This window comes from Chelonia mydas, chromosome 2, assembly GCF_015237465.2.
Source record: "Chelonia mydas isolate rCheMyd1 chromosome 2, rCheMyd1.pri.v2, whole genome shotgun sequence".
Taxonomy (NCBI): Eukaryota; Metazoa; Chordata; order Testudines; family Cheloniidae; genus Chelonia; species Chelonia mydas.
Genome location: NC_057850.1, coordinates 155,167,094 through 155,179,821, shown reverse-complemented (window position 1 = coordinate 155,179,821; position 12,728 = coordinate 155,167,094). Strand labels below are relative to the sequence as shown.

At 41.6% G+C, this 12,728-nt stretch overlaps 1 protein-coding gene across 6 annotated transcripts in view; it reads right to left on the bottom strand.

Moving 5' to 3' along the window:
• The window catches only part of TMEM245 (transmembrane protein 245), a 122,614-nt gene that overhangs the window by 78,100 nt on the left and 31,786 nt on the right, over nt 1-12,728 (bottom strand). For 3 of the 6 annotated variants that reach the window (XM_037889913.2, XM_043540421.1, XM_037889912.2), the window contains exon 7: nt 8,140-8,163. The exons of the other annotated variants lie outside the window; for them this stretch is intronic. In XM_037889913.2, coding sequence (XP_037745841.1) covers nt 8,140-8,163 — 24 coding nt within the window. The remainder of the gene's footprint in view (nt 1-8,139; nt 8,164-12,728) is intronic. 6 annotated transcript variants of the gene reach the window in all.

Below are 12,728 nucleotides of genomic sequence, written 5' to 3'. Positions count from 1 at the left end.
ATCGGTCCACCATCGCAGTGAGGTAAGTACTGCTGGGGGGGATGGTCACTATCTTTTCCTGGTGATCCCTAGACTGGGAATACTGTCAGCCATTCCTGCAGGGGCCGCATCCAGAGCCTGGCATGGTGGACAATGTATGTGCAGGCTGTCATGTGGCACAGCAGGCACAGGCAGACCTTGGCTGTAGTCAGGGGGAATGGGGACACTTCCATGATGAGGTCTGTCAAGGCCCGAAATCTTTCTACCGGCAGGAACGCTCTCGCGCAGGTCCAGGCGAGGAACGCTCCGATTAACTCTATCCTTTGTCCAGGCACTAACGTTGACTTTGTCGTTTATTAGGAGACCCACGGAGCGGCACGTGGCTTGAAGCACTGCAAAATCCCTTTGGATTTGAGACCTGGAGCTGCCCTTGACCAGCCAGTCGTTGAGATACATGTAGATCTGGATACCCCGGCGCCTGAAGTAAGCGGCTACCACTGACATGCAGTTGGTAAATACTCTCCGTGTTGTCGCCAGGCCAAACGAGAGGACCGCAAACTGGTAGTGGTGGGGCCCCACTGTAAACTGGGGGAAGCGTCTGTGTCCTTGAAAGAGCGTTATGTGGAACTATGCATCCTTCAAGTCAAGGATGGCATACCAGTCTTCCGAATGCAGGGAGGGGGATGATAGAAGCCAGGGAGACCATGCGGAACTGTAGCGTCCTTAGGTACTTGTTGAGGTCTCGCAGGTCCAGGATGGGTCATAGACTGTCCTGGGCCTTTGGGATTAAAAAGTACCGGAAACAGAACCTCTTGTTCCTGTACTCGAGAGGAACTTCTTCCACTGCACCCAGCTGTTGTAACCCCTTTACCTCCTGTGCAAGGAGACTCTCGTGAGAAAGGTCCCTAAGAGGGACGGGGAAGGTGGGTGGGAAGCAGGGGTAGAAAGGAACTGGAGGGTATAACCCTGCTCCACTGTGCTGAGGACCCAAGGGTCCGAAGTTATAGCTTTTCAAGTAGGGAGGAACTACTGGGAAAGATGGGTGAACACTGGTAAAGATGGATCTGGGGAATAGTCGGGTAGGTCACCCTCAGACGCACCCTCAAAATGACCGTTTGGCCCCTTACTTGTTACAGGTCAAGCCTGACTGGACAGAGGCGGGTGGTGCTTGCAGCCCTTAGCTCATTTGTGGAGCTGGTACTGCCGAGGCTGGCTCCCCGGCCCTAAGGCTGCTGTGGTTTGAATCGCTTACGCGCCAGGGCTGTGATGTAGAGACCCAGGGTTTTCAGGGTGGTGCGGGAGTCCTTGAGGCTATGCAACTTGCTATCTGTTTGCTTCGCAAATAGGGCTCAGCCATCGAAGGGCAAGTCCTGCATTGACTGCTGGGCCTCAGTAGACAATGCAGAGAGCAGCAGCCAGGAGGCTTGCCACATGGAGGTAGTGGAAGCCATGGTGCGGGCAGCAGCAATCAGTGGCATCTGATGCCACCAGGAGAACTGTCCTGGCCGCAGTTGTTCCCTCTTCGAGGATCGATCAGAACTCCTTCTTGGAAGCCTCGGGGAGTGACCCTTCAAACTTGGCCACGGCTTGCCACATATTGCCAGTGCCGCAGGAACCTCCACATCCATTGGTTGTTCAGCAACTTGCTCCCCTGGGTCCTCCTGGACCTGTGGGGTCTTACCCCCAGAAGCCTCGAGCACTAGAGAGGGATGGGATACTGAGGCTGCTGCCCTCTCCGAGACAAACTGAGCAGCCTGGGAAGGTTGGGAGAACCCCCATGGGTACCATACCGCTGGTCACTGCGCTTTGGGCCATGGGACAGGTTTCGGTTCTGATGACTTAGGTAGCACCGCAAGTACCAGGGCTTGTCCTGCAGTCAGGGAACGTCACTCCGTGCCGACGCTATAAGCAGTCGGTACCGGGCAACCAGGATTGGACAGAGCGTTGGCTCTTGTCTGACCGGTGCCAGTCACTGCGTCCCGAAGCCAACATGTCCGAGCAAGCCAGGTCATCTTCTTCGAGGTCTCAGGGACTGACAGCGATTGGCAGATCTGAGTTGGACACCCAGCGATCCCCGCCTCACACTACTCGACCAGTACGTCGAATGGGCCCAGGAGCTACCACTGGCCAGTTGCTGAAAGGATCTTCCTGAGTACGGCAACCTCCTTCTTGGAGATGGGCGATAATGGCCTGGTGGTCTCGGATCCCCGATCGATCCCGTGATCGGTATCGGGCCCTTGCAGATGGTCGGGGCTCGTCCCATAGATCTTGACGGGTGGCACGTGCCTCAGAGGCTGTGCTAATCTACCAGCGAGGTATGCCTTGAGTCCCTTGATTGGTACCCCAGGTGCGGAGACCGAAGAGGGCTCCACTGAGCTTGCCTCTCTAATCCTGAGGCGTGACGGCCTCGGGTGGGCAAGCGATGGCAGGACCCCCCTCTTGATGGGGAACAGTGCCACTGAGGTGGGGACACGCATAGGTCCCAATGCAGGTTTTCCCTGAGGCCGGGGTACCACGGGAGCCGGTGTGGGAAGCACCGGGTGCATCAGCATCTCTTGAGCAACTCAAAGTCGTAGGCGAAGTATGGGATGGGCCGCACCACTTGACTTGAGCTGGGGCCCAACTTCCCCAGCCCTCTCCTTTCCTTAAGGTAGGAGATCTTCCCCTCAGTCTTTTTAAGCTTCTTGACCGGAGTTGTGGAGGGAGACTGGTGCTATCTTGTGGACGGAGGCCTGGTAGTCGGTGCAGAGTCGGGCCGCTGCTCTGGTGCTGGAGTGAGTACAGACTCCATTAGGAGCACTTTGAGACGGATATCGTGCTCCTTCTTTGTCCTAGATACGACACTTGTCACTTATGTGCCTTCGCCTAAGCACCTAAGGCAACTGTTATGTGGATCGCTGATGGGCATAGGTGATTTTCAGTGATAGCAGGGCTTAAAGCCTGGAGACCAGGGCATGCCCTGTTGCCCAGCTGAGTCCCGTTTCGGACTACGAGAACTTTACGAACTACTACTAAGGGTCACTGTCAACAACTATACTACAAGTTCTGCACAGTTTGAGACAACATTAGCTGAAGCAGCAGATGTTCCAGCACCATCACTGGCGGCAAGAAGGAACTGAAGGGAGCCGGAGGCGCCATTTATACTGCGGCATGTGCACGATACTCCAAGGGGTACCAGAGCCAGTCCCTTACGGATACTGCTGGGGGAAAAATCTTCCAGCACCCATGCATGTGGCGACCACACACACCTAATATGGAATGGACATGAGCAAGCACTTGAAGAATAAAAAGGATACAGTACCTTAAAAATACTGTGTTATAAATAAGTTAAATATTCACTTTATCTTCTGTAACTTTCCTTGCTATTTCTTTCTCAGTTTAAAAAAAGCTGTGGCTTCTACTCACATGTCCAAATTCAGAGACACATCTAAGTGAATCTAAGAAAGCCGAACTAATGTAATGTATCTCTTTTCTCAATTATCTTCAACAGGTATGCTCAACTTAGATTCAGTTTGTGAAAAATATACATCCACTTAATGCATAAGCTTACATATCACCTTTGAATCTGTCCCACTGGCTACTGAGTCCATGGCCATATCTACATTAGGGAACTGCATGAGAGATTTCCACCACCGTCAGCTCTGATCCAACAGCACCACTGATAGCAACAAGTGTCTCAGCATAGACATATCTAGAGGCTTTTGTTGTTTTACCACTGTGTAAACTGTTGGTTTGATCTGGAAGCCTCTAGAGTCTTGGAAGGTAGGTCTCCCACTGGAGCCATTGAACCGATAGTACCATCAGTGTCCTTACTGTAGACAAGTTCTAAGAGTCTAATATTATGCTACTTGCAGTTAGGCCATCAGGGAAAGCTGAAAAGGGAAGAGCAGAAGGGTGTAATAAGGTATAAGTGAAAGCATGCTCTCCATATTATTAATTCACTTACAGCCTCCTCTTAACTCTTGCTGTACCCCCTTCAATCTGGCCCCTCAACACTAGCTTAGACTAGTTTATTGTCTGTAGGACAAATTCAAAGAATGAGAAAGAGGCTGTTGGTTACTTCACTGTAAATAAGTGAGAGATTAAGAGAGTTTTAAAGACTGTCAAAACATGGGTGCAACACAACGCTGCTAAATACGTATTTATTCACCTAATAAGTGGCCTGTTTTTCAAAAATGCTGAGCACCCAGCAGCTCCTATACATGCTTGACTCTAATCTCCCATTTAAAAAACAAAAACAAGAACAAAAAAAACTCAGTCTCACTGTTTTTTCAATTTACATGCTGGAGGCAGTGGGAAAAACAACTATAAATTACACCAGTTGAAACTTACCACTGAATCTGGTCCATATTTCTCTAGGTCATTCTTATAGACTTTCCTTTCTACCCTACCCCTAAATACATGCATGCACATAACACACACACACACACTTTCTAAACATTAGTCGTCAGCAGCTATTCAGTATTTTAAAGTAATTTAATTGTTAGTCAATAGCTACAAGCAAATGTTGCCATGACATCTACGACAGTCAAGTAGTGGAAAGAAACCAGACTCCTAAGCTACAGAAGGTCATTCACTCATTAAAAAAATAATAATGATGGATTTCTGATATGCAGTCAATGAAAACTATCTTAAAATGTCAGGGTTTTGAAGGAAAGGGTATAATCTTATCTTTACATTTCAAAAATAAAGCAAATTACAAACAATTGAATTACGCCTCAAAACTAAAGGAGGGTCAAAGTACATACATTCATGAGTTCACTGAGAGAAATGTATTTGGAAAAAGTAATTGGGATGAACATTTTAATTGAACATGGCTTTTTAAATCTACGGTTTGTACTAGGAACTAGCTTTGAAAAGACTGACTCATATCTAGATTTATTGGAATTGGGAGAGTGATTATGCCTTCTATATTTTATACAGCACTATACGTTCACAAAAAAACATTTAAATCAAATCATCTCATCTTAAAAGAACACCTACATATATCTGAGTGCTCATTTTCTAATATATTTTTACATACTAAACTATTATACATGCAAATTGTATATATTGACAAATCTCTGAATATATATTTGTTTGTGGTAAAATACAAACAGTATGAGTATCTTACTTCTTTTATGCAGTCGCAGCTGTTTCAGTGTATATTTTAATTTCCCTCCCTAAAATAAAATAATAAATCAAATCGGATATGTTTTCTGGTAAGGATGTAATCTTCAATTATTGTAGGACTGTTAAAAAGGGAAAATTTAGCTCCAGTGAAGTCAGTTACTCAGATATGTCAGGTTCACGGTAAAAAAGTGCAGATGAGTAGCTAGGTCAAACAAGCTGGGGAGCTGTCTACATTAGGGTTCCCATGGTTGCTAACACTGGCGCAGAGGCACTGATTTTAGCAAAAATGAAAGGTATTTATGATTCACGCTGTAAACAATGCCATACAGAGCAAGTCTTTCTAACTCACTGGAATCTCTTCTATGCCTTGGGCTCAGTAAGTAATATTAAGTTGTGTAATTCTTACTCACAAAAGTCACAGTTTAAAAACAGTCCCTGACAGAAAGCTCTTATATAAATAAGAGCTTTGCTCTTAACCTCCCATCCTAATAACCAGAATTACCAATGACCATTTCAAACCCTGTCCTGCCTCCATGGGTCATATTTTTAGTTTCACACTGCACAGAGAAGCTTATTTTAGTATTCTCTTAAGTACTTTTCTTGAGAGGAAGACGAAAAAGTTATAAAAGGTAAGCAGCCTTTAGAACTGCAATCCACTCTTTTGTGCTTCAATCTTCCCCCTTTCTTAGCATTTTATGAACTGCAGATTTGATAAAATTAAGAGCCTGTCAGAATTTACAGTCTGTTTTTGGATTTTATATCTAAGTTGTACAAATGTATGATTTGCTCAGCATACACAGGAGTCTTAGCATATTACAAAATAAAAATATTTTGATATAAATGTTCAAAATATCTATGTAGGTGCAAGAAATGAAAGATGAGAAATTTCAAGTACTTTTTCCAAGTAAATAAATAAAGCTCAATTTCTTAAAAGTTATAGTCTGCACGTGATGGGTCTACATTATTTTTATTCTTTTTTAATTATATTTTATTATTTTTTTAAAATGTATTTTAATAGCCATGTTAGTATTTAGCAACTTTTATATTGTGGCAAAATTAGGGTAAACCCACCCACATAAAATCGCTGTTCAAACATTAAGAGTCTAAAACCGCAGAATCAAGAAAATGGACAGTTAAGACCAAAATTCCATTGGTACCTCAGTACATTGTGTGGGTATATTGCAGAGATGTAACGTATCATTCCCAAACAAAAATTCTTCAAGACAAATTATGGTTGCACATACATATTTATAATTTAAGAACACTTGCACGTTGTAGTACAGACACAATCCTTTCAACATCAGGAAATGGAGGATGAAATTAAAACAGTCTAAATGTCAAAAGGTCAGAAGATGGTCAAACTATCCTTCTACTCTGCTCTCCCCAGTCCATCTTTTAACAAGAAGCCACACAAATCTTCCTTCCCCCTACCCCACCCCAACCACCCCCCATATACTCAGTGAAATCTCTGCATAGGGAACTCATCCACTGGTGCTGGAGATGAAACTCTACAGTCCCTGTGTTTCAGGCTAAAACGACAACATCTCATGCATTATTCTCCACATATTTTCCACAGAAGACCCCACCTCTAATCTCAATTTTACTGTTTGTTACCCAAATTGTTAAAAAAATACCTTTATATCTCCTTCTCCATCCACAGCTACACTTTGGACTGGGTATACAACTCTATCCCTTTCACCCTCCCATCACAGGCCAGAGCCATCATATTCCAGGTACCTACTACAGTCTACAGGGGCAGCTGTAGGTTATGTGACTGATCAAAGAGACTATACTTTTATACTTTGTACAGGCAACAGTAAACACCGAGTTTCTGTGCAGTGACAGCTAGTTGGATTCTCTCACCAGTGCTGAGATAAATGAGGACAGAGTTGGTGCTAGAAGTTTAGCTGATTTCCAGTTATTATGGTTTTATTTGCTTTTTAAAGATACAACCTTTTAACTTCCTGCCCTTCATACATTGTGTCTGAACATTTAATAATTTAAATCAATATGTATCTACAACCATTAGTCTATCTTAATGCTTTTCTGCTGGGGAATTTTATGTTTGAGATTTGTATTTTAATACTTTTGATGCCAGATTTCCCACCTTGATTTTCATACAAGTTCCATTGGCAGCCCTCTCCAGCTCTCTTGCTGCTCCTGTGGAGCTGGTATGCTCTGCCAGAGTTTAAGGCTTTGTCTAAAATCGGGATTCGCCCAGATTCCATCCACTGTGGATGCACTAACATAAATTCCTAGTATAAACAATGAAACTAGCAATTTGTAGGAGTGTAGTAGCTTAATCCTGTTTAGAACTGAAATAAATTAGCTGCAGTACCTCAGCAACACAGGGTGAATTAAGGATGAGATTGTGTGTCATATGGATTACATGGCTATTTTTTTCTATGAACCTCATAGAAAGGAAATTATTTTCTTTTAACTACAGTAGCAGTTTTGGATGTTCCTTCCTTCTACTTGTTGCTGCTTTGGGTGCTCCCCAAGTAATGGTTCAATATATGGAGTAATTTGGGGTTTTATTTTTCCCTTAAGAAAAAGAATGTGTGGGTTAAGTTGGTGCTTTTGAAGGCAAAAGCCTAATAGCACTGACTAGAGCCAGTCATAATACAGGAGCTATGCAAGTTTCCACTCACATCTTTGTAAACTTACCCTAGTCCTGACCTTCAACACCTTTAAGCTCCCCTAAACAGAAAATGCCTATAGAGTCAAATTATGTGTTCGCTTCGTGACGTGTACAGATGGGGATTAGTCAGAGATCAAATTTTTCTTAAATCTTAAAATTTGAACCCAAGTCCACAAAGGAGAAAGGCTAATACACTATCCTGCTGTATAAGACATTTAACTAAATGCATTCATTTTATTTAAAAAAGATATAGATCAGATGGCATTATATGACCTCCAGTAGCTTAGACGGGGGGGAGGAGGGAGACGACAATTGGGAGAGAGAACTAAAGAGCAAGACATGTTAAAAGCGTTCATGCTGCAAAAAGGACACAATCCTTTAGTTGGAATCACAATCTCTTTATTTACCTTCTTATTAAGCCAGTGCCACAGCTTGTGGGGGAAGAGAGGAAGGGAGACGGAGGAGAGAAAAAAAAAAGACAAGAAGACAGTGGAAGATTATTGAAGAATGCAGTAATAGTGTGAACAGAAATGAAGGCAGACAGTCATCCACAGAATGAAAATTAAGTAATTCCAGACCCAAAGGTAAACTACAGTAGGAAATAAATAGTGAAATCTGTAATACAATAATCTAGGATTTTACCAGGAAAATGCATAGGCAAAATTCGATTCATGTATATATATAAATTTCAACAGATATCAATATTTTAAAACTTTTTTCCTACTTTTATCTCTTTACATTTTCACAGTTGTGGGAAATTATGGGGAGGTAAAACAGTAATTATTTAATGACAGCAGACACTGAGATTCAAAAAGCTAAAGCTTTATAACCATTAACACACAAACTGTCAACATCACAATATATACAAAGCAAATATCCTTAAATCAAAAACTAATAAGTTCAAGCAACATTTTTCTTACTTTGTCTAATAGTAAATTTTGACTATTATCTATGGAAATATTTTTCTGTTGGCTTATGTATGGTGAAATCAGTATTTACCAACATTTTCCGATAATCTAATCCTTTCAAGCCTAAATATGCATAATATTTAGAAAGTGGAGTACAGTGAATGAATATAAACTTCATCATATTTTGCTAGCATAACTTAACACTAATAAACCAGCTATAAATCAGCATCACTATGCCTTGAATAGTTACAGATTAACAGTAGCAAGCCAAATTTTAAAAATCAGTGCAATACTTGTGAAAGTTCTTTTCTAAAAGCAGCGTGATATTATTGAGATATCAGGAATCAACATCTCATGCACTAGTTTATTGCAATGAGGTTCCAACTTTGACCAAAGATATAGTTTAAAATATATGTGAAGCGTCTTTTATGTTACCTATTGTGATACACATAAATTTTATTATCCTATTAGAATTACTGCATTCACACCCAGTGAGAATCAGTATGAAAAGGAATATAAAATACACGCATATATTTATATGCATGATGTACAGACCAAGAGGTCGTGGAACCAACACTTATTTACACGTGCTTGTCTGCAGTCAGATCATATTATAAATTCAGGTGCTGAGCCCTTCTCTGACAAGCAACCGTCTACTTTTGTACTGAGATAAATATTACTCTAATTCTCACCCGAACTACTCAGAGACTCACTCATTCTAAGGCCTGCTCTTCAATGAGATTTTACTTCAATTCCAGCTACTGGTAACAAGTCACGAATACATCCATGCAAACCCCAAGTGTGGCCAATGAAAGTGGCAGCTTGCACCCGTGAAGCTTGAAACTGGGCTAAGCTCCAGGTAGGATAAGTATAAAATTAAAGAATTAAGATTAGCTTAAATTTGGTTAAGGAAATGTATGTGTGTGTTGTAAAGAAAGGCCCTGACTCTCAAGAAGGAAGATCTTGAAAATAATAAGCAATAAGGCCAGAAGGAACAAAGTAGGGAGGATGTCTGTCTTAAAATGAGCCAACACAGCCCTTCCCCAACCTGCATACCAGTGTTAAAGCTTATGTGAACCCAAGTAGACAGCAAGAAGGAGGGGAAGAAATGCCTTTGGAAGAAAGGTGGTTGTAAATCTTACCTGGATTAAGACTGGAAATAAGGGTGAATTGTCTCAACTTGGTTTTTAACTGAAGCTAGTAATTGGCAATGACATCACTTGTTTGTAAAAGTAAACTCTTAAAGGGTCCATTGCCAATACCCGCCTGATCAAGCTGGAGCCTACCAATATGAGTCTAAGCAACTCTGGGTTTAATCCATTTGTAAATCTCTTGATCAAATGCTTATTAATGTTTTGTTACTGTTTGGATGTAGTATATTACTTATTGATTAGGCTTTTGAGGCATGTTTAGAGCAATTGTATAAGTACCATTTGGCCTTTGGATTTAATAAAGGAATAGTGGTTCCCGTATTAATAATTCCAATACCCCATCAGAACAAATTGTTTTTTCTGGTCTGCAGCTGGGGTTTGCACCAGTGGCTGGCCATCAATAGATGGAATTGGGACAAAATTCCTAATGTAAACAAGGCCTAAGAGAAAATGTTTCAAATAAAACCAAAATTTCAGAACGTAAATTAAAGTATGATTAAGCAAACAACAGGCTTACAATTAAACATAGGCATTCAAAGATTTCAAAACAAACAATATACAACAGAAAGTATGCAGTTATCCCATATACTTGTGTGGCTTAGGTACACCTGTTCCTATGGAAACAAGGCATGGAAATGGGAAGGTGCAAGAGAGCTTCAAAAGTCTCAGCCTCCAGCTTCTGATTTGTTTCCACTCTTTCTTCCCAGGAAATGGGATACTGTATAAGTCAAAAATAAGGTAACGGGTTTTATAGATTTAACAAAAAAAATCTTGCCTTACCTTAGTTTCATGGAAACTGGGTAGAAAATTCCCATAAGAGTATAAGAACCCGTTTTCATCATCAAGTACCAAGCAGTGTAAATAGGATATTTTGATCAGCTACTTTCCCCTCTTAATGGTTATAATAATGTGACAGAGGGGAAATTATTGTCCTGGTTCTAGCCTGGGAAATTAATATGATACTAGCATAACCTCCCTCATTCAGATTCTCTTATATCTTCTCCACTCTAAAAGTAATACAACAAATGATAGACAGAATAGCCTGGAAACAGGACTTCCAGTTTTCAGCACTGATATGCAGGAAAATGTCAATAGCGTTAAGTATATGTCCTACACTAAAACTCAGATTAGGGGACATTATATACAACATGCCTTATTTCCCACTGTAATACTGACAAACGTACCCCAAAATGTTGTTGCTTCTATCCCAGCAATCAAGTTAGTTTTAAAAAAATATGACCCATGTGGGTTAAACCAGATATTTGAGGAAGTCAAATTTAATAAAAACTACATTCACTTTCTCAGTATTTTTTAAGGAAGCTATTTATATTCATGCTGACATCTCTCTGAAGAAGATTTATCATGGCTATACGTACTTCCATAATCTGGTAAATGTTTCTGCTAAGATGTGTTTGAACTGTATGACTAGTATGGTGCTTGATGTACACTAACGCTGGACTCTGTATGGTAAGAGAGCTGCCCAACCTGTTTGTATCATTTACATCAAGTTCTCCTATACTCTATCAAGAACAGTTAAATGACTATATGCATTTGAACACACTAAAAACAACCCTGGCTGCAGTTAATAAAAATACTCACTAGGAAAAGGAAACATCAGTACAATCCTGATTTATAGATGTCTGGAATGATGTGTGGAATCATTCAGTGGACAGGAAACACCATATGGTACCATTAAAGAGCTATCCTTATTAACCCCAACAGAAATGAAATAAAACAAAACCATACAATCACCATTTTAAACATTAACTGAAACCAATGAATTTTTTTTTTAAAGTGTGTGTTAGGGTGAAGCAAAGCACTGATTTTGGACTAATTACAAATGTGAGAGTAAAATATACACATTTGTATAAGGATTGTAGGGGCAGAGAGAGGAGAACACCTGGAATCTTCCCCCCCCCCCCCCGCCCCCCGGGGAAGCTCCCAACTTCTACTGAGATGCTATCAGCAGCAGGGACAGTGCCAGAAGGAGTAGCATGAGGGGACAGTAAAACCAATTTTGCTAAAAACATCTCATTTTCCTAATCTAATTAGGACCTATATGAAATGCACAAGTAGGTTTCATTGCTGCCTCCAGAGCCTCCCAGTTGTCCCGGGTTTATTATTTATATTATCATGGTGCCTAGGAGACCAAGTAATGGATCAAGACCTTTTGTGCTAGGTGCTGTACAGAACAATAGAATTTCTGCCCCAGAGTGTCCCTTTGATCTGTTGAGAGAGAGAATAAGCAGCAATGCTTGTGTTCCCTTTCCTCACCCAGGACTTCTCTTGGGGTGGGGTATGCCCCATCTTCCCTGTAGGAGAAAGAGAGGACCTGGAGTAGGGGGAAAGCTGAACTGACTACTTCCTCACAGCTCCCCCTTGGTAGATCAAAGGAATGCTCCAAAAGGGAGCTCAATGCTGAAGACATGCTGAACTCACTAGCAGCTCTCTCCCTCACCCTCTGTCAGTTGTTTATTAGTTTAACTTAAGAAGGGGAATAAAACATTCTTCCCTAGGCCCTGCCTAGGCTGACAGATTCTTTGGGTGGAATGGGACACTTTTCTGCTCTATGCATCTCTTGCTCTTGGTAGTGGGACTTCTTCTTGGCCCTACCACGTGCCAGACTGTCAGAATCAAGCATCACTACTATACATTTTAGACAGCTGTTTATGTTTCAAACAGCAGCAGCTGCCTGTTTTCTTCACATTAGAGTCTCTGCAGCTTCCTGGTGCTGAAGCTCAGCTCCCCCCCCCGCCCCTTACTAACAGAAAGTAGTGAGTATGGCTTTCAGGCAAAGCAGGCCCATATGACCTCCAAACTCTAACATTAAAATTAAACATACTGCTAAACAGATTTAAAATGGTTAATCACCTTGCTTTTACTTCTGAAGAAAATGAGGGTTTGCTATTCTTTTGTTCTTATTACAGTATCACACTA